The 22,640-nt window shown below is 45.9% G+C and overlaps 1 protein-coding gene across 3 annotated transcripts; it reads left to right on the plus strand.

Annotated features, from left to right (window-relative positions):
- The first annotated feature begins 415 nt into the window (after window positions 1-415).
- SGK1 (serum/glucocorticoid regulated kinase 1) lies at window positions 416-12,267 on the plus strand. Of its 3 annotated transcripts, XM_085611618.1 has the most exons (13): window positions 416-626; window positions 1,018-1,087; window positions 5,761-5,836; window positions 7,022-7,097; window positions 7,387-7,491; window positions 7,741-7,824; window positions 7,922-8,053; window positions 8,324-8,436; window positions 8,890-9,013; window positions 9,555-9,650; window positions 10,195-10,350; window positions 10,454-10,543; window positions 11,283-12,267. In XM_085611618.1, the coding sequence occupies exons 2-13, from the start codon at window positions 1,054-1,056 to the stop codon at window positions 11,448-11,450; spliced, it is 1,254 nt and encodes a 417-aa protein (XP_085467744.1). In that variant the 5' UTR covers window positions 416-626; window positions 1,018-1,053; the 3' UTR covers window positions 11,451-12,267. The 3 variants fall into 3 exon arrangements, with proteins under 3 accessions (XP_085467744.1, XP_085467743.1, XP_085467742.1); XM_085611617.1 differs by lacking the exon at window positions 416-626 and having other exon boundaries at window positions 701-1,087; XM_085611616.1 differs by lacking the exons at window positions 416-626; window positions 1,018-1,087 and adding an exon at window positions 5,229-5,435.
- The last annotated feature ends 10,373 nt before the right edge of the window (window positions 12,268-22,640 follow it).

Below are 22,640 nucleotides of genomic sequence, written 5' to 3' on the forward strand. Positions count from 1 at the left end.
GCAATGGTTGTTCAATCAGGGAGCATTCCTGTTATTAAATCCTTATTGCGACTAAGTTAACCAATATATGGCCTCGATTGACTTAAAAGAGTCTTCAGTTGTCTCCCGTAGTAAGCACCTTCCTCTTTGGCTGTTTCGGGGGAGATACAGGGCCTCATTACCGCGCAAAACAAACAGGCTTCGAACAGTTATTAGCAAGTACAATTTTCTGCAAGTATCAGGGAAAAGGCGCGAGCGCCCCCTGTGGCTGAAAGCGGTCTCGATGTAGTTCTGAAAAAAATACACGAAGTCTGAGCTCTTCGAGCAAACTGGAAAAATGAAAAAATATCAAACGAAGAGTTGAAAAAAAAAGCGGGGAGGAGGGCTTACAAGTGAAATGTAAAAATATCTGTCTTTTTCCTGTCGGGAAGCAGTCAGTACTAGCTGCCAGAATTGCACGGCACAGGGGGCGCCTGCTCCACCCTCTTGCATCCGTCCGGGAGAGGAAAAAAGCCATTGTGCCTTCAGTGCAAATGACAAGCTTGCAAGAGAAACTGGGGGAGCAGGCGCCACGACGAGTGTTCATCTGTCTGCTTCTAGGACCTGCTATCTCACCTCCTCTTCTGTCTTAGCCGCCCACCCTCACTGTAAGTTTGTGTCTCTTTTTTAAGGGGGTGGGAGTCGCCTTAAACAAAAAGTTGGCACTGTTATTTTTTAGTTTGCTTCTTTTACTTTTCAATCGCTGCTGTCGGAAAAAGCGCGTCATCATTCTTTATGAGCATCGCTTGACCTCGAGGGCGCATAGCTGCCCTCCTGGTTGTATAAGCTGCGTTGGCACCGGGAGGCTATGGGCAGGGAAGGCGAGCCAATCTTTCGCTGTTACCTTATCATCTGCATGTAAATTAACCTTAATTGAGCTTCATAAACTTGACTGCAGCCGCGGGCAGGGCTCTTTCCTATCCCACGGGTCGGAGAGGTGCTTTGGTTACAGCCGGACTTAATAAAACAACGCATTCTTATTCTTTCTTTTTGGTCTAGTTTTCTTGAAAAAAAACACCCACCAGCACAGGAAGGATGAGGACCAACGAGCAAAAGTCTACTCTGAAAGGTTGGTTTCTGGTGTTCTGCTAGTGATGTTTGAGAGAATGTGGGAAGTTGTGTCTCCATGTTGGAGGGGGACCAGCCAGTCAAAATGGAGGCCACAGGGAGAAAAACTTGTTTTTCTCGTCAAAGGGGGGCTGGTTTCGGCTTAAACTGCATCGTACTGGTCAGTCTGTGGCAGTCACTTATTCCGAGAGATTGGTTTGTTTAGGAAAGGATTATTAGCGGTTCTGACCAGCGAGAGTTAAGCTTTATGGAGTTCAATACAATGGCGAAGCCCCCTCTCCCCCTCCCCTTCAATATTGATTTTGCGGAAAGTCTGCGATTAGTTTTGAGTGTCCAGATCCAGCCAGTTCGATGGTGGGTTACCTCCCCTCCTAGAGACCCTGTTTAAACTGGCTCCCCTAGCTCGCACTTTGATGCCCGGAACCCCAGGAGGGGGAGGGGGAGACAAGGTGTCGGAGGGGCAGTGCCACGTTTTCCCATCACAACATTGAGAAGTGGGGGAGGAGGGGCGATCGTTCGCCTCGAGGCTTTCTTTTTCTGCAAGCAGATACTTCTATTATTTTCAGATACAAGAAAAAAGTATTATTTCGACAGCCACTCCGGACCCAGAAAAGCCCGTGTCCCAAGGAAATTCGCTTTGAAAAATCTTTGTTCTTTTCCTTACGTTGCCAAGTTTCTCTTGGCCGCGAGGTTTGGGTGTTATGGAAGAAAGTGCATGCCTACTGAATAATGCATAAAAATTCTTGTTTAAGAAAAGCGAACAAAAAAAGAACAAACCATTTACTTGTATTTACTTTTTTTTATGTAGAAAGGAGCTATTTTTGAAGGACCACTGTATTGTTATCTGATGCGGGTAGTGTGCAATGTGAACATGAAGTGGTGGTAGTGATGTGTGTATGTGTTTGGGGTGAAGTAATATTTCTATACAGAGCCGTCCCCTCCCCCTTTCACGTGCCATTGGCATACCGATGAGGATCGTCCATCTCCCCCCCCCCCCCTCACAATAAACGAGGGCAGGAAGTGGGATGTAAATGCGCGGAGCAGGGATGCTCTGAGAGGTGCTGGCGGCCCATGGGCGGCGCCGCCCTCCTCTGTCCCATCCCGAGCTCCCCGCCCATCAACACCGAGTCTGACTTCCTTCCCACCCCAGGCTTTCAAACCAGCCGGCTGAAGCTGGGATCCCTGCAGAGACTTTACAGGAAGGTAATTAGAGGGCGTTCCCAGACGGTGGGGGGGGGGGACACCTGTTTTTCTTTATTTTTTTCGACGAGAGTGACATAGGACCCTCCAGGTGGCAGCCAAACAACAACCCCAACGCCATAGCTCTTGCTTGAGGATGCATCCCGAGCTTCCCTAATTAATGTTCGCGTCTCACTGCTTACCTCGCCAGCTGTGTTATTTAAGCACGCATTCGTGTGGTATTCTGTCAGGAAGACTGAAATACTGTATGTTGTCTTTTAAAAGCCAAAGAGCTTGTTTGCTGTGAGTCCCATTTAGGAACATTGCGGTACAGTATGATCTATTGCTTCGCAGGTCATCGCAGTACCTCACATCTTCTTGTGAAATGTATCGGATCTCACTCCTTCCCGCTCCAGCATTTGCCACCAGAATTGTTTGTTGTTTAAGCACCCTTGTTTAATGAACACTCTGTGCAATAGGAGGCGCCCAAGCTGCGCCAAGCTCACGATGTTCTCGCCTGTGTTGCATGAGCCCGCACCCTCTGGTGCTGAGGCAGCCACGCCCTCTGCACAGTGAGGTAAACAGACTCACGCGGCGCCGAGCTAGGAGCGAGGGACTAGAAGCCACTCGCCTCATCATCACCACCTTTCAGAACTGCCAAGGCACTTTTGTTATGTGTCGCACCAATCAGTTCTGAAATTTTACCCGAGAGCGTAGCTTTAATGGGTGCAGCAGGTGCAGTGGCAGCGGGCCCCACTGAACCCTGAATATTGTGTCACAGACTGTTTTTTTTTTTTAGGTGTATGTTGTATTTCGGTCTCCTTTATGTGTTGCCAATGTGATGGAGTGTGACCTGTTTACTGTGGTCGGTTGCATTTCTTTGAGTTTCCCGTGATTGCTTTGTGTTATGCCTTTGGTATGTCCTCGAAAGCAGACATAGTACTGAGAACTGGGAGCTGATGTTCCTTCGTGTAACTTTGTGCGAGGCGTGGTGTCACCGAACTGTGACCATGCTGATGACAGAGTGCATGCCATGGATCTATGTGACTGAGTTCTGTAGCGTAGAAAGGATCCCTCAGACCATGGCTCAAGCAAGGAAAATTGCCCCTCTGACTGCTTTTGGGGGCAGCAAAATACAGCAGGGTCATGGTTCAGTGGGCCCCGGTGCCACTACACCCGCTGCGGCAATGGTACCTAAGCCCCCGGCTAGGTTTAGGACAGTCCGTTTTCCCGTAAGATTATCGCTCGAGTGATCTTGTACGTTTCCCCAGGCTGGGGATAGAGGGACATTGTGCTACTATCCCCATGGACACTTCCTCCCCCAGCCGCAGCAGACTCGGTCTGGGCGCACCGCCGACATCCAGTCCTCCTAGGTAGGGAGGCGTACAAGGGCCTCCGGGGCAGTGCTCTGCTGTGAGAGGCGGGAGCGAGGCAGCCGAGTCTGTCACAGTCCGCTCCCTCCAAGGGGCGGCAGATTCTGTTATCGGGGCTTGGAGAAAGCAGTGGCCCCAAGACGCTGCAGCACAGAGGGGGCGCCCTAGGGGAGAACATATGTGCTTTCTGTATACTCACCTGTGCCTCTAAAGGTGCTCCGCAGCAGTGGGATTGGAAGGGTGACACTTGCCTCAATGCAAGCATGGAAGATGCCCCCCCTTCAGATATCAAAAGCCAGCCATTATTTGGGGTACAGTATCTCATATCTCTGTGCCTTGGTGCCGCTGCACCTGCTGCACTATCCAACGCTATGCCCCAGAACGCGTGCAGAACAAGTAAACAAGTACCCTAGGTTAAAAACAGGGCGAACTTCCGTTGTATCTATATAATATACATACCACGAAACATGTTTTTAAAGCGCACCTTCATCTCAATCTGGCTCTTGGAGCCATAGGACCTCATTTTACCCACACGTGAGGTGTTGTGCGTACCCGCTGGAACGTGTAAATGTGCCCATGCAACACAGGTCCATGTATAGAATGTATCAGGTATAGGAGGAACGCCGCCTAAAACGGACAAGAGGGCGTACACTAAATGCATTCAAGTGACAATACAGGGTCTGTCCAAGTAAACGAGCCTTCAGAAGACAGTACGCCCGGTCATACTGTCCTCTGAATAACGGCCAGTACATCAGCGTGGACGGTATGTGCACATTTGCGGGCTACCTGTGCACGAGCTGTATCTCCAAGTCTAAGATGCATTCTATGCTTTCACCGTCCCCTGCAAGTGTTAATAAAAAAGCTTCTCAATCTGCAAAATAATTTGCCAATATTTGGGAAGAGTGTGCCCTTTTTAGTTCTGCAAGTTAAACGTCCGCCCTAGATCTCATTGCGTATTCTCCATGTCCACCTCTATACAGGGCTGATTCGGCCATAATCTTTTCAAGGACGAAAATGGAGTACCGACGTGTTGGCTAATATTAGCACTGTACTTACACGCTATGGAAGCACAAGTGTTTAAATACAAAAAAAGGTACTAAGCTTACAGAGAGAAGCTAGTGCCCTTCTCAAACAGTCCGTTTGGCCTGCAGGCACTGCTTTGAGAGTACGGGAATTAGTGAAAGTTGCACCATGAGGGAAGATGCCCTCGCGAACATTGATTTGCAGAACAGCTGCACGCACTGGCCTCGCGCTGCACCAGGTGCGCGAGACACGTTAGAGCGGAGGCGCCTGGCGACCGGGTTCCGAGGCTCGCGCAGTCCCAGGTGACAGGAGGCGCCCGCTTCTTCCGCCTCGCCTGTCCCGCAGTTCTATCAGGAACTAGACGAGAGGCGCCGGGCTTTTCCGTCCGCCCCCGCCATTCGACGTCACAATCAACGGGCGGGACCGGTGGCCAGGCGCCAGGCAGCCGACCAGAAGCGGTTCCGGGCTCCCCCGCCCATGTCTGCTTTTCGTAGGCGTGGACCCGCCCACCGACAGTCGTGGTCCCGCCCCTGCCCCGAGCAGCTGATAAAAGAGGCGCTCGGCCGTCTCTCGTCAGACAACTGCATCTCTCTACCGAGCTCTGCGCCACTCTTCAGGCGGCGCCTGGGCATCCTCCGGATCATCCACACGCACAGCCAGCTCATCTTCTCTGTAAACCGACCATGACCATTACGACTGCCTCTGTGCCCTCTGCAGCACAGCCCCCCGCCCTCACCTACTCCAAGATGCGGGGTATGGTGGCCATCCTCATCGGTGAGTGCCTTCAACCAGCACGGATTGCTCTTCACTGATGTAATACTGGATTCTTAGCGCGGAGAGACCTATGGGACCCTTCTGCACATTCTCGTTATGCTCGATTTCTGGATGCATCTGTTAAAAAATTACCGGGCTTATGTTTTTTCATATTCGCTCATTTTCGGGGTTACTTTTTTCCTATTTTTGCATTTGATACTTGGTTCTTTTTCTTTTATATTTCATTCGAATTGTGTCGGCGTTGTGTGTTTCTATTCTACTGGAACTTCCTGGGATCGCGGCTCCTCGCTTACACCCTCTCTCTTTTTTCGCCTTTGTCCTGCAGCTTTCATGAAACAGCGAAGGATGGGACTCAACGACTTCATTCAGAAGATCGCCACCAACTCATACGCCTGCAAACAGTAAGTCCTACCATTGTGTGTACTGCAAATTAGTAGCGGCGCAGCTTCCATTAGTGCAGTGGCGACGGGGCCCAAAGTCCATTCCCGGGGGGTTCACCGAGCCCCAATTTTATTTCTGTATCTTATCATTCAAGCAGCAGTGGAGGGGAATTGCATTAGTGCCCAAATGACACACTGGCTACGCTACTATGCATCAGCACAGGGCTGCAGGGCGAGTGGGTAACGCGAGATGCCAGGTAGTCCCAAGGCAACTTATTTTTAAAACCATCTTGCATGCGGTGTTCGGGGAGGGCTCGTGTTTCAAGACCCACAGGTCTGCGAGGCTGGATGGAAAGTATCGGTCACAGGCGTATCGGTGACATACTCTGCTTGTGATGGGTGAAGTGCACCAGTCGCCAGCGGTGCCACCTTCAGGGCATCTATGGGTCTTGCCATAAAGCCTACTTTAAATAGTTATACCAGCTTCTAATGTTTTAATTCCCTGGGCACCTCGATGGCATATTGTAACAGACCCCCCCTGAAAGTGTTCTTTCCAGGGTTGGAAGATATCCATACGCGATACATTAATATCCTATACATCTTCGAAATGTTTGTTATCTTGACATTATGGTGTAGATAGACCCATCTTGCCTTAGAGTTGCTGAAGTACTTCCTGGGCTTGTTTCATCTCAGTTTTCTGAGGTGACTGTTCTATTCAATCGAACTTTAGTTATTAGTATTAAACAATAACTCGCAATATAAAATGGTAAATAGATGTAAACATTAACAACAGATGTTAAGTAGGTGGGTGAAATGGTGACCGACACGGGGTATTTTAATTTTTCGAGCGTGTTTCGCCTTGAGGTGTCCCTTTCTACCCTATAGTGATTTTAGGGTACTTTTAGGTGGGCCAATGTTGTGGCGTCCTCTTTCACAGGGATTTTTCTAGGGCTGCCCGTTATTTACTTTATCAAGTGTCAAAACCCCTTGTGATGCGAGCTACCCCAAGGCCTGTATGCACATTGCATGCATCTCTTGCCAGTGCACTGCGTAAGCCCCGTGTGTTGCCCCACTGCGGTAATGCAGACTACAGTTTGTTATAATAACTCCATCTAGCCCCCTTTCGCGCGCCCTGTAGGCTCCTGCATGCTTGTGTAGCTCTTCTGATCGCGAGTTTCAATTCTAATGTGTGTTTTTCTTTTGCAGCCCAGACGTACAGTCCATCCTGAACATCTCCCAACCCACTGAGCCCGAAATGTTGAACGACAACCCGTCACCTCCAGTAAGTGTCATTTCTAACTGATCTCTTCTGCGCCCCATCAGGCTACATTTCAGGGGAATGGATGGAAGCACGAACTATTTAGTCTAATTCCAACTGTCTAGCCTTCTTGACCTCTTAAGTCACGCTCGTTTGCATGTCTGAGCCCTAGACGTCCATGAACAAAGTGGCCAGACATTAGACTATATATAGGCTTTCCTAGCAAACCATTCACATAAACTGTATCTGCATATTAAAAACTGAGGCATGTATTAAGACGTGTATATTTACGGGTGTGTTTCTTCTTCTCCAGCCTAGTCCATCGCAGCAAATCAACCTTGGGCCATCCTCGGATCCCCACGCCAAGCCGACTGACTTCCACTTCATGAAAGTGATTGGAAAAGGCAGTTTTGGAAAGGTAGGTGTTCCTTACCCCGTATGATGTCCTGTGTATACAGCTTTAAAATAGTTATCATAGAAGATTTGAATGGGAGGTTGTATGAAAGAAAATAAAAATAACCGATGAATAGGGTGGCACGTTATGATTGGCGTCGTGCCATCGTTTTTTATCAGTGATATGTCTGTAATGTGTGCAGTTATACCCAGCACAGTTATATCTGCATTGCTTGTGTCTTATTTCTAATGCAGTTCGTGCTTCTTTTTAAAGGTTCTTCTAGCAAGGCACAAATCCGACGAGCAGTTCTACGCAGTTAAAGTCTTGCAGAAGAAGGCTATCCTGAAGAAGAAAGAGGTAAGCCCCTTCCCACCATGTTGTGAGATGTCTTCTGTGAAAGCTCTCTTAGCCTCTGATCTAAACTAACCTCCACTTCCGGCCCTCTGTTTTCCAGGAGAAGCACATCATGTCTGAGCGCAATGTCCTGCTGAAGAACGTCAAACACCCGTTCCTGGTCGGCCTGCACTACTCCTTCCAGACAGCAGACAAGCTGTACTTTGTGCTTGACTACATCAACGGTGGCGAGGTGGGTGCCCTTTTATTTCCTGTCTCGTTGAATTTCCTGTCCTGTCTGTTGCCCTGTCCAAATTTAAAATCCAAACATTGAGGTGGGTGGTTTCTGGAATGTGCCGTTCCTTCATAGCCTGCCAGGTTTCTGTTTGCTTCTGGCTCCAGTCCACTTCCGGGTATTGTCTCGAGCCCTCCTCCTCTCAGCTGGGTGTCTAGGCCTAACTCTAGCACTGTTCATCTGTACTTGGCACAGTGAATAAAACCCTCTCTGCTCTTTCTCCTGCAGCTGTTTTACCATCTCCAGAGGGAACGATGCTTCCTGGAACCAAGAGCTCGTTTTTATGCTGCGGAAATTGCCAGTGCACTGGGCTATTTACACTCGCTGAACATAGTATACAGGTGAGCGGCAATTACCTGTTTATTAATTGTAAGCTGTCCCATAGGGCTTTATTTTCCGTAGTTCTTTCTACCTACTTCCCCCCGCAATGCTCAAGTCTCCACTACTAATACTTCTTTAAAACGTTATGGCCTTTTGCCAGAGGTGTAATTTTTGACTCCTACCTTTCAGAGGTTCTAAAGGTATTTTCTAAGCATGCAGGTGTGCCTCTGGCCTAGTGCAGTGATGTTGTTTGCTGCCTTTTCAATGTCACCTAACAATAAGTTTGAAAGGCAACCCCTTTCCTCAATTTGCCCTCCCTCAGCACTCTCAACTCCTATACCTAAAAAGTTCAATTTTTAAGACCCTCGTGGTTGCATGCACTTTCAGATAACTGACAAATGCTCATTTCTGTTGGATATCCACCGGATACCTTTCAAATAATTTATAACGGTGACCTACATTGATTCTTTTAGAGACTTGAAGCCAGAGAACATACTGCTCGACTCTCAGGGCCACATCATCTTGACTGACTTTGGACTGTGCAAAGAAAACATTGAACAGAACAGCACAACGTCCACCTTCTGCGGCACACCAGAGGTAAGCAGAGATGGTGTTTCACTTTATTGATATCACAGGGTCACCGGCAACGGTGCAATAGCAGTCGAATAGCAAACTCGTCTATTGCTCTGTTGCAGAGATGTGTGGACTGCAGGTCGCAGGTCCACCGTGATATCAACATTTCTGCATTTGGCATACTGTAGTGGTATATTCTAGGGGTGCCCAGCATAGTACATGGAGGGCTGCGGCCATGCCAGACATTCAAGACCTCCACAAAAGGAATAGCTACTTAATATGAAGCTATATTATGTTCCTTTATTTATTCCCGGGCTTTTTTAAATCTGGCATTGGTCTAGATCTTTGTTTAACCCCTTGTGTAAACACGTACAATGATTTTGCAAGGGCGTCGCTTCAAATGTCTCAAGGCTGGTAGTGGTCCTTGAAGAACCATGATGCCGTATTGCAAACAGTGGATTTTTATTTGTTTTGCAAAATTGTGAGTTTCTTTTTTTGTGAGAATGAGTTTGCCAACTTCTAGTGGCTTGGCTAACAACATGTGATCTTCTTTCTTGTTCAACAGTACCTTGCCCCGGAAGTTCTTCACAAGCAACCGTATGATCGGACAGTCGACTGGTGGTGCCTTGGAGCTGTGCTCTATGAAATGCTTTATGGCCTGGTAAGTTGCGCTTCCTCAGGACTTCAATCCGTTCGTTGCCCTGTGTTTATGTCATGCACAGCTTTCAGCTTAAGTCTTTCGCCCCAGCTGTGAGGTAGATGGCCCATACACGCTTGGCGAGGGTTAACTTTTAATGTGTTGAACAGTCCACCTGTTCTGGCTGTTGTCAGACTGGTCATGAGTAGCTATGCTGCTTTCCACCATAGTTGTTCTTTAAAGTAGGACCATGGCAGGTTGTGGGAGATCTCGTCCAGCGCAGTATTATTTCCTGCATGGCCCAGTATCCACACGTACCCCAATTAACAGTGTCGAATGATTTTAGACCCTGCCAATGTACACAATTACCGCCTACACACCAAACGGTGCATCCGCATCCCTGTCAAGCAAGACTAGGTGCATAACCGAGGCTGCGAATGGTTTGAGCATGCTACGCTCAGGAGGTTAATTTATACAGAATTAGGCAATCTATTCTCTTAAAGCCTGTCATAACTTTGTTTTACATACGTGTAGTTTAACACTTGTGTGTTTCTTTCTTTTCTGCCAGCCTCCATTTTATAGCAGGAACACAGCGGAGATGTACGACAACATTCTGAACAAGCCACTGCAGCTGAAACCAAACATAACCAACTCAGCCAGGCACCTTTTGGAGGGCCTTCTGCAGAAGGACAGGACAAAGCGCATCGGTGCCAAGAATGACTTCGTAAGTGGAGCTTAAAGCATCACGAGCGCGCAAATAGCATCTCCAAGGTTAATCGTGTCCCTTCCGGGTGGACTGATCATCTGTCATGTGTTCTTTCCAACAGACGGAGATTAAAGGCCACATCTTCTTCACCCCAATTAACTGGGATGATCTCAACAATAAGAAGCTTACACCCCCCTTCAACCCTAATGTGGTAAGGACACTCGCTTAAGATAATTGTGTGTTTTTCTGGCACTGCATGTTTTATAATGGGAGCACAGATTCAAGAAGAGGGCGGTGCTGAAGGTAGAACATCCTGTTACAGGGAAGACATGTATGGTCCCACACTTGATGTGGGCAAGGGAATCTGCATTGGAGCAGTATTGTAACAGCATTTATATAGCACTTACTACCCCTGACGAGGCGTCGAAGCGCTTAGTAGAATAGTTTACTACATTTTTAGGTGCAACTTGGGAAAATAACACACACACTTTTTTGATTACAGTAGACCTATTGTGGGCTTACTATGAGTTTATTTTTTTAAAATTTGCCAATCCAACTGATGCTCACCATCATGCGCGCATCAGTGGCATGACATGATCGGCAGTAGAGCAGCAGTCACATGTGTGGTGAGGTGGCAAAAACCAGGCCCTATAAAGCACCGCCAAAAGGCATTGACAAAGCCAATAAGTCCCAAAGGTGAGACTTTGGCTTTGCCAATGCTTGCTTACCCTACTAAAGCACCATGATATGCTGTGTCATTACTGAAGAGGGCTTGTCGCAGCGTCTCATCTAATACGCGTTTTTAGAGCAGATAAAGGCTTGCTGCTATCTTCAACCCTGTCCAAAAACATCTGGGGTCAGGGTGAATTGTGGGTTCACTTGATAGTAGCTGTTTATGCTCTCTGATCTCCCAGGCCGCATCATTTACCTGCTATTGTTTTGTTCTGCAGAGCGGCCCCAATGACTTGCAGCACTTTGACCCCGAGTTCACGGAAGAGCCAGTCCCAAACTCCATTGGCCAATCCGCTGACAGCATACTCATCACGGCCAGCGTCAAGGAAGCCGCCGAGGCCTTTCTAGGTTTCTCATACGCCCCACCAATGGACACCTTCCTCTAAAGACTGGATACAACAAACCACCTGCGGCATGACATTTTGCACATCCTCCATGGCAGCTCTTGCAGCCTTAAATTCAACGCCACCCTGACTTATGTTCCTGGAAGCATTTGGTGTTGAGCACAACGCTCCGCGTGGACATTTCTTTCCCAAAGAGGTGCTGACATCACCAGGACCAAAGAAAAATTGGCGCATGTCCTGCGGTTAAAATCTTGCAAAAGAATGGGCGAGTTTTTTGAAAGAATGTATGCAATGTGCCTTGAACCCTAAAATGAGATGTTTGGCTCCTAAGCTTTCTGCTGGAGTGGGTTGAGATTTCAAAAGGGTCTGCTGTGTGAATAGTTGTCCATCTGCGGTGTTGGTTCCACAGTTGGACAAAAGTGGCTTTATGCATCATTGTGACTGACACTTGCTGGAAGGCTACCACTGGGGCATTGTATTCCTCTTCCATATTTGGAAGACACTGTACATTTGTAACATATCACTTGGTTCCTGAAATCGACATGGGTTCTGGATCATCCAGTTCAGATGCTTGAGAAGCATTGCTGCTATAAATATTTCTATTTTTAGAAAGTTTTTTTGTGGACCAAAATGCCTCATGTTGTAGTTTTTCACCCTTTATGATGATTTTTTTGTCATGAAATTTATTTATGCATTTTTGGCATTCCAGAAAAAATGTAAATGATTGTATATAAAAAGGTCTGTACATTGAATTGTATATTTAAGCGGACACATAAAGTCGAAAACATTGTTCTATACTCTTGTGACCAAACCTTTTGGTTTGTAGTGAGAAGATATTAAAAAATATATTTCTATAAAACATGAGTTTTTTCTTTTCCATTTATGGAATGATTTCAAAGGGCAGACTGGGGTTGGTCTACGCTTCCATATTATCCCACAAAAAGCCTCTCGCCTCAGGTGCATAAACATGTTCTGCAAAAGATGCTCTGGCTATCCAGGCCCATTAGGCCTGCTCTGGGTGGCTCATTGCAGAGCGTTGCCACATAAGGTACCAGGAGTAACACAGAAAGCCAGATAACTCCCACATCGGGTCGATCCGGGGTTGTCCAACGGTGGGCTAGGAGGGCCAAATGTATTACAGGTTCTCAGAATCAGTGAATCTAAATGAAACTGTACACAGTCTGTGGTGATCTGGGATTCTGTCCTGGATCTAGCCTTCTGGAGTCTACTTTGGACATACTTGATTTAGCCTGAGTAAATAAAATGTCTATGCTCTGAATCTAAATATATACCGTGGGGGATATTTATGAGTCTCTTTGCCATGCAACGTGATGCAAGAGCTACGCAAATTAAAAATGAGATTTATTAAGCCCTGCAAGGCCAGGCCACCTTGTGTTGCCCTGAGTAGCTTTATTAATCTAGAGTAAAGCAACTCGGCGCAAATCACTGCGTTGCATTACGCTGCCAGGAATGCGTTCTCGTGGTGGGAGCGTGGGTGTTTCCATGCAACATCCATGGATTTGACACATTCCCAGATCTCTAGAAGTGGTAAACCTGAGAATGCTCCAAAAGACCTACGCCGTAACAATGAGAAATATGTTTTATTTCTCATTTTTCATATTTCTCATTCTGCAGCACACATAGAAAGAGGAAAGCTTTGGGATTGTTTTTGTGCAGGAAGGGGCCCCTTCCAGCACAAACAATCATCTTTACAACGCAGGCGCCCTTGCACCGTGATGAAAACATGCCTGCATTGGCGCTGGCAGCCAAAAGGGCGCAGGGAAAAAGGCAGGAATGCGCCGTATTGAATTTAATATGGTGCATTCCTGACAGCCCTGCGCTGTGTTCAAGTTCTAGAGCGCATACATGGAGATCACCGTTGCATTCCCCAAAAACCTAATGTTATTATTCACCTACCAGTCAATTTCGACTTTCTGGGTGTGTTTTTTTGTTTTGTTTATTCTACATTGATTCATGGTCTGACTTGTTTATTCTTATGGTAGGTGGTCACTGGGCACATTATACAAAAAGAAAGGTGTTTTGCTCTTGCTGTGACCATTGACTGTTGAATTACTAAAAGGAGGCGCCACTCATCCCTGACACGCCCCCATGTGACGTCAGTCTTTTCCCAACCGTGCCACTTCAACAGCCTCTTTTTCGGGGAACAAGTGAAGAGCAAAGGACGGAAGTTGCAGAAAGAAACATGACTGAAGTCGCTGCTTTTGTCTTTCTCTTCCTGGTGTGGCTTCCACAACCGTTGACACGGGTGGGGACGACAGGAACAGCAGGTTAGGTTGTGGCAGCTGGTGCTACCCCCCCCCCCCCCTCCCCCCCCCCTCGAACTGGCCCATGCTTCGCGCCTGGGTGCTGGGGTAGGTGTCCCACTTCTTTTTGGGGGGTTTGCTCTATGACCTCCTGTCAAGGCATATACAAGACAATTGGTGACGTCACGCGAGCGTTTGAGCCACGCTGCGTGTTTCATTCAATGTATAATTTCCCCCACACGCTCCAACGAGCCCGGTTCGTTTACTTACCAGATGTTTCCAATGGTACAGTCCACCTCCTTGCCATGGATAAACTATGGGCAGTTCGAAGAGTCTTATTAAATATATATTGCCACGGCTGACCAAATCCCAGACTGTGACACTTTTTGCTTCATTCACTCCTTCCCCTTACCACACCAGTGTTTGAAGCACGGTTGACCTCTTTATTCTAGTCTGCCCCATCCCCATGTATTACCTTGCTGGGACCACTTTTCTAAGCCTGGTTTACCTTACCTCACTGCTAGTCTGTCCCAGCCCAATTCGTATATCTTTGCTGAGACGAGTTTTCTACCAATGGTTGTCTCAACATGACCTCCAGTCTGTCACTTACTTACCCATTCACAGTTTTGCTGTCATTTAGAAGCCCTGTTCCTCCTTCCTGGCGAATCTGACAGTAAAGTATTTCATGAAGGTTTAACTTTTCTAAAGAAGTGTTTTCTCATGGGCAGGTTAGAGCTCTAACAAGTTGACCAACACTTAACCATCAGATCTTAACAAAGACATACAAGGTACATAAAACTTTCCTGGAATTGTGAATCAAAGGTATCTCAATGTTCCTGGAGAAAATTAGGGGCATATTTACAAGGGCTTTATCCCCGCTTTTTTGGCTTACAAAGCCAAAAAAGCGGAGATAAAACCAGCGCCCTATTTACAAGAGGGTGCTAACGTGCATAATCGCAAGTTAGCACCCTTTTTCCCAACGCCTCACTCAAAGTGGGCATTACTGGGCGTACCCAAGATGGACTACCTTGCAAATATCGTGGATGTTTACGTCGCAATATTTACAAGGCAGCCCACATGATTTTAGCAGACATTAGATTCTGGCGAAAACTGGCCGTTTTCGCCAAAACCTAACGTCTGCTAAAATCCTGATTTAGACATCCCTAGCATAGGGGGTGGATTATGCTGATACTACCCTGTGGGTCGTATCAGCAAGGTTATCGCCCTTTTGCAGGGAACATCCGCTGGAAAACCAGCGATGTCCCCAGGGTGATAATCTCGCTATCTCTGGAATTTTTATCACCCTGGAGTAACGCGTTGTTAATAACGCGCTACCAGGACGATAAATACCAGAGATAGCCTGCGATAATATAATTATCGCTAAGCATGGCCAGCGATAATTATCGCTGTCCGTTGTTAAAATGCCCCATAGTTGTCAAGGAAGATTCCTATCTAACGTTTTGGCCATAATAATCATCAAAATCACCAGTCTATCTTCTCAGGCAAGTAGCATCTAGTGCTGAACACAACTGTCGTAGGTAACCTGCCAGTGTTGTGACACAAAATGATGGCCCTGTCTCACATTTACAAATGCATAGGCTCTAGGCTGAATGAAGCCTAACTGCCTCTGGGGCCTTTATTACACCCCTGTAACATGCAAGACCCCTGAAAAGCAAGGCTTCATTGATAATCAGTTGTATTTTTGGTAACACATAAAGAAGTAAGGGGCATATTATCAAGAAACGGGGTTAAAATTATCGCCGCTTTAGCGGCAGAAAACTGCCGCTAAAGCGGCGATATTGGGCTTGATAATATGCCCTTGAGAATTCCCATAGAAGCCCATGTTGTGGTGTCAACATGGGCTTCTATGGGAATTCTCTGCGGCATATTATCAAGCCCATTATCGCCGCTTTAGCGGCAGTTTTCTGCCGCTAAAGCGGCGATAATTTTATCTCCTGTCTTGATAATATGCCCCTAAGATTTATTTAGGGTCTTACAAAGGGCTGTTTAACACTATGCACTATGGAAGAATTAGTAGGTCATTGTATCTCTGGACTGGGTGAAGCTTCCAGGCTCCACCAGAGGGTGGTAAATTTGGTAATAGGGATTTTCGAATCCCAAATGCCGACAGAATATTGTTACGACAGCATCGTGAGACAAAATATCGAAAGGTAAGTGCACACAGAGGGCTAAGAAGTTACAATTCTTAACTCCACATCTACGCACCATGAGAATGTACATATCACCAAGCTACTAATATGTGGAGTTAGGTACAGAATATGTGTAGAAATTACCCTTTCGATATTTTGTCCCTGAATATCGTAACCATATTTTGTCGCATTGATATTTGGCATTCGATATTGTCAGCCTACACCCCTGGCCATCGAGTTCTACTATGTGCCTCTGAAAGAGTCTGATGATTTATTGACTTTTCGTTCTTTATACATTCAACAGTGCAGCCTTGGAGCACTTTTCTTTGTCCATTCATTTGACGTGCATAGTGAGGCCTAGTTGTGGGCTTGCACTCAATCAAAAAATTTGACCAATTTTGATCAGCTAGAGCTCACATATAATTTTTTGCTAGCCAACTAAAGAAGCAGGAAGACACATCGCACTAGGCCTCATAACACGTTGTTTTGTGCAGAAGCATTGATGGCTGTCCTAGTTTGGCTTTGAAAGTGTGGCTGATATCAATAACGTTCACAAAATGGCTGCCCGTAAATCCATTTTAACCAACTGGTCAAACTGAGAGAGCAATGGGTGAATGGAGAAGAGGTAACTTTTTGCTAGTGTTGCATGGAGTCATTGGGCTGGTATAGTTTTTGTCTTGAATTCTGGAACAGCCATCGGATCAACCTGAGTCTGCCTTTTGGGCAGTGCTTAATTTGAGCCTGTGTTTTCCGGTGCTCAACACCAGCACATAATCATTAACACCGGTGCTTGAGCACCAGTTAAGGACACATTCATTTTTGGTTAGCATATGGAGATTCATTGATTAACCCAGAGCAACAGGATTTTGAGCCAACGCGGAGTCCTGGTTCCTCAGCTCCGAGGTCAGCAGCTCTGCCATTGCACCACATCCTCTCCCCGCTTGTAGGATTTGTTGGTTCTGTTTTAGGCCACACTATCAGTAGAAATGGGCTGGTTGAATCTGCCTCCTGACAAGAGCCCAATCACTTATATATTTTTTTACCAATTAACCACTGCTTTTGGGAAAATGCAGGCTAGTTGAGTTTTCAGAGCTACCAACATAATGAAGGACTCAAGGGAAAAGTGAAAGTGCCTAAACCCTGTTTTATTCATCCCTGACAGATCCACCAGTGCTGCCCCATGAAAAGCAATAGCTTACATTCACAGCTATTTAGATATCTGCCACCAAGCGCCCCAGTACCAGTGCTTAATTTGAGCCGGTGGCCTCGGCACCTTCTACCACAAGGTGACGCTGTCTCGCTCGCTTTAGAGATGACCACAACAACAGGTAATAATTAATTCAATAAACATAAAAAAAAAGACTAATAGGCACCACATCGTAAAGTCCCTGAAAATACTCCAGTGGTCTAAGCCCCTGTCTGTTTTCCCTTTCCCCACACTTTCGACACACCCCTTTCCTTCTCTGAGCTCTTGTATTTCATGCCCTGAGTGGCGCAAATAAAGGAGAAAGCTTTTTCTTGAAATGGGCCGCTATCCACGAAGCTGTGTTTTTTGTGGCTCTGAGGATCACCGTTCCGAAGATTACTAGCTTGTCAGGCAACAGAATGCTAGGTTGATCGTCAGTAAACAGTGCCACCCTGCGGTACATTACGGTATAAAAAACACAATCTAGCACCGGAGTATTTATTATTGTTATATTGGAGTTGTTTCACCTTTTCGCACCCGCAAGGAAATACCTGAAATCTACAACACTTCATTTTATTGAAAAAGAAGCACTATTGTATCTCCTTCTGACAAGTTTTCTTATAAAAATGTTCAACTTCTCTGCCGATGTCCTACCGTTATTTGATTTAGTATTTTTAGATTTTCTTTAATTGTTTTTGTTGAATATTTTATTTTGTATTAAATTGTTTAATAAACTATGTACAGAAAGAACCGAGTTCGAGCTTATATCTGATGTTCGGTTGGGGGGGGGGGGGGGATTTAGAATATTAGCAAATGACGCCTTTTCTGTGGCAGCATGTCAGTGTTACAAAGCAAAAACACATCAAATTTTAGTCTGATCAAGAAATGCTGGGGCATAACAACAAGCGGCAGCGATAACTATCGCTGGCCGCTCTTAGCGTGAGATTGCATATCGCCTGCTATCGCTGGAAATTATCGCCATGCTAGCGCTGTATCAACAACGCATAGCGCAATGGCGATAATTATTCCAGTGATAGCGGTGTTTTCCATGGAACATCGCTGGTTTTCCAGTGATGTTCCATGGAAAACGGCGATATCCTTGGTGATACGGCCTGTGGTATTAGCCACACAATCCACCCCCCATGTTAGGTATGCCGTAAGTCAGGAATTTAACAGACGTTAAATTCCTGCATTAAGGCATACTTAACGCGATTTCAAATATCGATAACCCTCGTTGTTATTATGACGAAGCTGGGTTAGCGATATTTTCCCATGGTGTTTTGTCAGGCACGCCTCCTTTGCATCTCATTAGCGATGCAATGGGAGGCATGCTGACAAGGGGCGCTAATGCAAGGAAACACGCGCTACCGTGTCCTTGTTGATAATGCGATAATATTATCGCCGCGTTTCGCCCGAAAACAGGCTCTAAAGCGGCGATAATATTATCGCCGCCCCTTTGTTGATATGCCCCGCTGAATGTCATCTCTGTTGCTAATGCAAAAAGAACAATTGATGGACAGAATGCTGAACAATGTCAAACATTCACTCATGTACAGAGATCTGGCCCTAAATCCATAATGTTCATAAGCCAACTAACTAAGGAGCATATTCAGAAGAAAATATCGGAGCGCAGAGCTGCGCAAAATTTGGAAGTGCCACACTGACATTTTCAAAATGCAGGGATATGCCGTATTCACAAGAATACAGCGCACCCCTGTGTTTCCACTTACGCTGGCACAAAAGACATGCCATGTTGCATGGGTGCCGGCACTTAAGGGACAATTGTTTATGTGTGAGAAGGGACCTTAACGGTGATTTGAACCTTCTATGTGCGCTTCGGAATGCAGCACACATGGAAAGAGCAAAAAAAAAAAGGAGAAATTAATCATTTCTCCTCGTTGCACCATTCTAACGTCTGGTATTCCATGGCTGTAGTTTTTGGCGCTGCGTCGGCCATGTAAATCTGGGGCAGCATCAAATAGCAATGGGTGGTGTGATGGAACGCCCACAGCAACACCCATCGTATGCCCCCTTGGCGTAGAGGACTAAGGCGGAAAGGGGCATATTTACACAGTGGTGTTAAGCCACGCAAAATGACTTAGCAGCACCTTGTAAATATAGAAAATGACTCTGCGCCACTGGAGTGTCAAACAAAGCGAAGCTCTGGTGGCAGTGAGCTCTCATCGAATTAGGAGCACTAAGAAAATAATTAAAATGTAAGGGGCATATCAGCAAGGCGAGGCGATAGAATTATCGCTGCTTTTGCGGCTGTTTTCGGCCGAAAAGCGCCAATAATTTTATCGCCTAATTAGCAAGCTCACGCTAACGCGTGAAAACTTGCGTTAGCGTAGGAAATCCTAACGCCCAGCTTTGCATCTTTAATGAGATGCAAAGTGGGCGTTCCTGACCAGACATGACAGGAGAAATGTCGCTAAACGACATTTCTCCTATCATCAAGCCCCACGCTATGAAGCATAGCAGCAAGAAAAGTAGCGATAACCCCTGTTATTGCTACTTTCCTTACGCCTGCTTCAGGACTGATTTAGCCATGATATCCTATAGAAGGTGGATATCATGGCTAAATTTGTGAGTCCCTATCATCAAGCTAATGCCACATTGCGTGAGATTATCGCTGGGTTTCCAGCGATAATCTCACGTTAGGCAGTTAGCGAGAGGATTTTTATCGCTTTTGAGATAAGCGTTGCTAATAGCACGCTATCTCAGCAATAAAAATCCACACTAGCCGGTGATAATTATCCTAGCGCTAAGTGCGCTCAGCGATAATTATTGCCGGTTGTTGCTGATATGCCCCTAATTTCTAAGAACAGCATTATACGTCTTAATTAAATTGCTGATTTATAACAGCTGCGAACTAACTTAGCTTCAGAACACCTACAAAGTGCTTTTCACTGTTTTCAGTCGCCCCCTTTGAAAACCGGGGCATGAGCCCAAAATGCCGGAATCTTCCAGGACAACTGGTGGAAACCCGGGGCTGTCCCTGCAAATCCGGGACGCCTGGTCACCCTACCCAGATGCTCAGCTCCACGAGAATTAGTGTAATTTTGTTTTGTGGCGTCGAGCCTGCCGTTCTGCAGATTACTTGACATGAAACAGGAATACGTGGAGGTTTATCATCGGTAAACAGTGCCACCCTGCGGTGCAATGCGGTACGAGCATACAATCTCTAACAGTATACACAATATACGTTGTTTCACCTCCCCTGACCCACACCCTGACCCCTGACCTCTGCAGCACGTTTGTTATATTGACAATGTAGCACTGCATTATCCCGATCTGCCCGTTCTTCTTATACATATTTACTACGGAAGTCCAGATATTCATTACATTTTAGGTTTAATGTTTTTATATATTTGTTGAATGTGTCATTCCCTCCTAAAATGTTTAATAAACTATTAAAAAGGTAAAGTGAGTTCTAGGTTATTTCTGATGTTAGGTCGGGAGCCAAGTTAGAATATTAACAAATGACACCTGTTCTGCGGCTGCACGTCAGTGTTCGAAAGCAAATTTCAGTCTGTGATCAGGAAATTTTGAATTAGGCCATAGAATTTTATTGGGCAGAGGAAGGCCTGGACCAATGCCGTCTCTGCTGGTAGGCGCTTTCCCAGTCCTTTATTAAGGCTCAGGTTGCTATGATGCAGGGAGGTAAAAGGGAGGCTCTTCTTAAACTAGGATTCGCCAATCGCCTTCCAGCTTGGATGCATTCATCATCGTCTTTTATTACGAGTTTGTTATCGGCGTCCCATCCAGGATCGACAAAAACTCAAAAAATGCTGTAATACCATTTCCATTGAATTAAAACATGTTTTCAAACACTTGGGGGCATATTAACAAGCCAGGCGATAAAAATTCCTTTATGAAGGACATCTAACATCGGCTTCAATTGGAATTCCATAGAGCATATTATCAAGCCCATTATCGCCGTTTTAGCGGCAGTTTTTTGCCGCTAAAGTGGCGATAATTTTATCGCCTGGCTTGATAATATGCCCCTTGTTCTTTTTGAAATATATACGGTACAATGTCATAACAATAGAAAGGGGGCTTTTTAACATTACAGTTCTGTTCTTTCAAAATAAAGGCCTGTGCTCTTCAGCAAAACATTGACATGTATTTAATCTTGTCCATTTTCTTTACATGGTGGGAAAGCACAGAACAGACCCACTGATGCTATCCAAAAGCTGACAACCACTACTATTGGTAAGCAGCCCAATTTAAATGATAAAACATCTCCTCGGCCCTGCTTTAATTATATTTATTAAAGGCGTTTTCATGATCATCATAAGAGCATTCGAGAACACCCCCTCCTGTTTTTAGATCTCGCCTGACCCAGCGCATGCGCTGGTCTGGCAAGACTTATTGAGAGGGCTCCAAAAAGTGCTACCAGGCCAGCCTAGAGCTACAGTGCATGTGCGCGGGCGCGCGCGCCGCGCTTTACCGCGATTACTTTCACTTTCGCGGCCGCACGGCCGCTTTCATGTTTGATCGTGATCGCCATCACTTTCGCGGCCGCTTTGCATAGCCAATAGGTCTCGCTTTTGGAACCTTATAAGTCTTTAGTTATGCAACTGTTGCATAGCTAAACACTTATAAGGACGCAAAGGCGAGACCTATTGGCTATGCCAATGCTTGTTTCTCATGACATCAACATATCAAAATTTGTTTCGAAAATGGTGCTCTTGAGAGTCCTTGTGACTGGGCCATTGGAAATGTGTGACAATGAATGACTAATGTATGTGGCACGGTTGACTACATTTTGTAGCAAATCAAAGGCATAGTATGTGTCAAGGAAAGAAAAATGATGCGGCACACTCTAAAACCAAGCCATGTTGGCAATTTAGAAAGTGGCGCCAGTGCTCTAGAAAATAAATATGGGGGCATATTAACAAGGTCCGGCGATAAATATCGCAAAGTGCGCTTAGCGCTTGCATATTTATCACCGGCTATCTCTGGAATTTATCGCCTGGTTAGCGCGTTATCAACAACGCGCATCACCGAGGCGATAAAAATTCCAGAGATAGTGTGGATATCGCCGTTTTCCATGGTGGAAAACGGCGATATCCTAGATGATAGGGCCTGTGGTCTTAGCCACAGAGTCCAACCCCCATGTTAAGTATATCTTAGTCAGGAATTTAACAGACGTTAAATTCCTGCATTAAGGCATACTTAACGCAATTTAAAAAATCGCAAACCCTTCCTAGTAAATATCGCGAAGCTGCCTTCGCGATATTTTCCCTGGTTGGTTTCACAGCCACGCCTACTTTGCATCTCCATAGCGATGCAAAGTTAGGCGTGCTGGAAATAGGCGCTAACTCAGCAAAACACGCAATTGCGTGTCTTTGCTGATAAGGCGATTAAATTATCGCCGCTTTTCGCTCGAAAACCGATGCAAAAGCGGCGATAATTTCATAGCGCCTCCTTGATAATATGCCCCATGGTTTGTAAGAGAGAAAAGTATATACATTCAGCAAATCCTATTCGCGGTGCTATACATCAACAATTGTTGCTTCCGTCATGCATAGAATCATATGGATGCCCTTTTCTTAATACTGTCATTTTAACCTTCAGAATATAATCGTTTTTGTGAAGTATCTACAATTTCATCCAAGGGAAAACA

Source organism: Triturus cristatus, chromosome 6 (assembly GCF_964204655.1).
Source record: "Triturus cristatus chromosome 6, aTriCri1.1, whole genome shotgun sequence".
In the NCBI taxonomy this organism is placed as follows: Eukaryota; Metazoa; Chordata; class Amphibia; order Caudata; family Salamandridae; genus Triturus; species Triturus cristatus.

Coding starts and splice junctions, on each gene's coding strand:
- SGK1 (XM_085611616.1), top strand. CDS start 5,345: ATGACCATTACGACTGCCTCTGTGCCCTCTGCAGCACAGCCCCCCGCC. Junction 5,837..7,021: donor AACTCATACGCCTGCAAACA/GTAAGTCCTACC, acceptor TTTCTTTTGCAG/CCCAGACGTACAGTCCATCC. Junction 8,437..8,889: donor TCGCTGAACATAGTATACAG/GTGAGCGGCAAT, acceptor TGATTCTTTTAG/AGACTTGAAGCCAGAGAACA.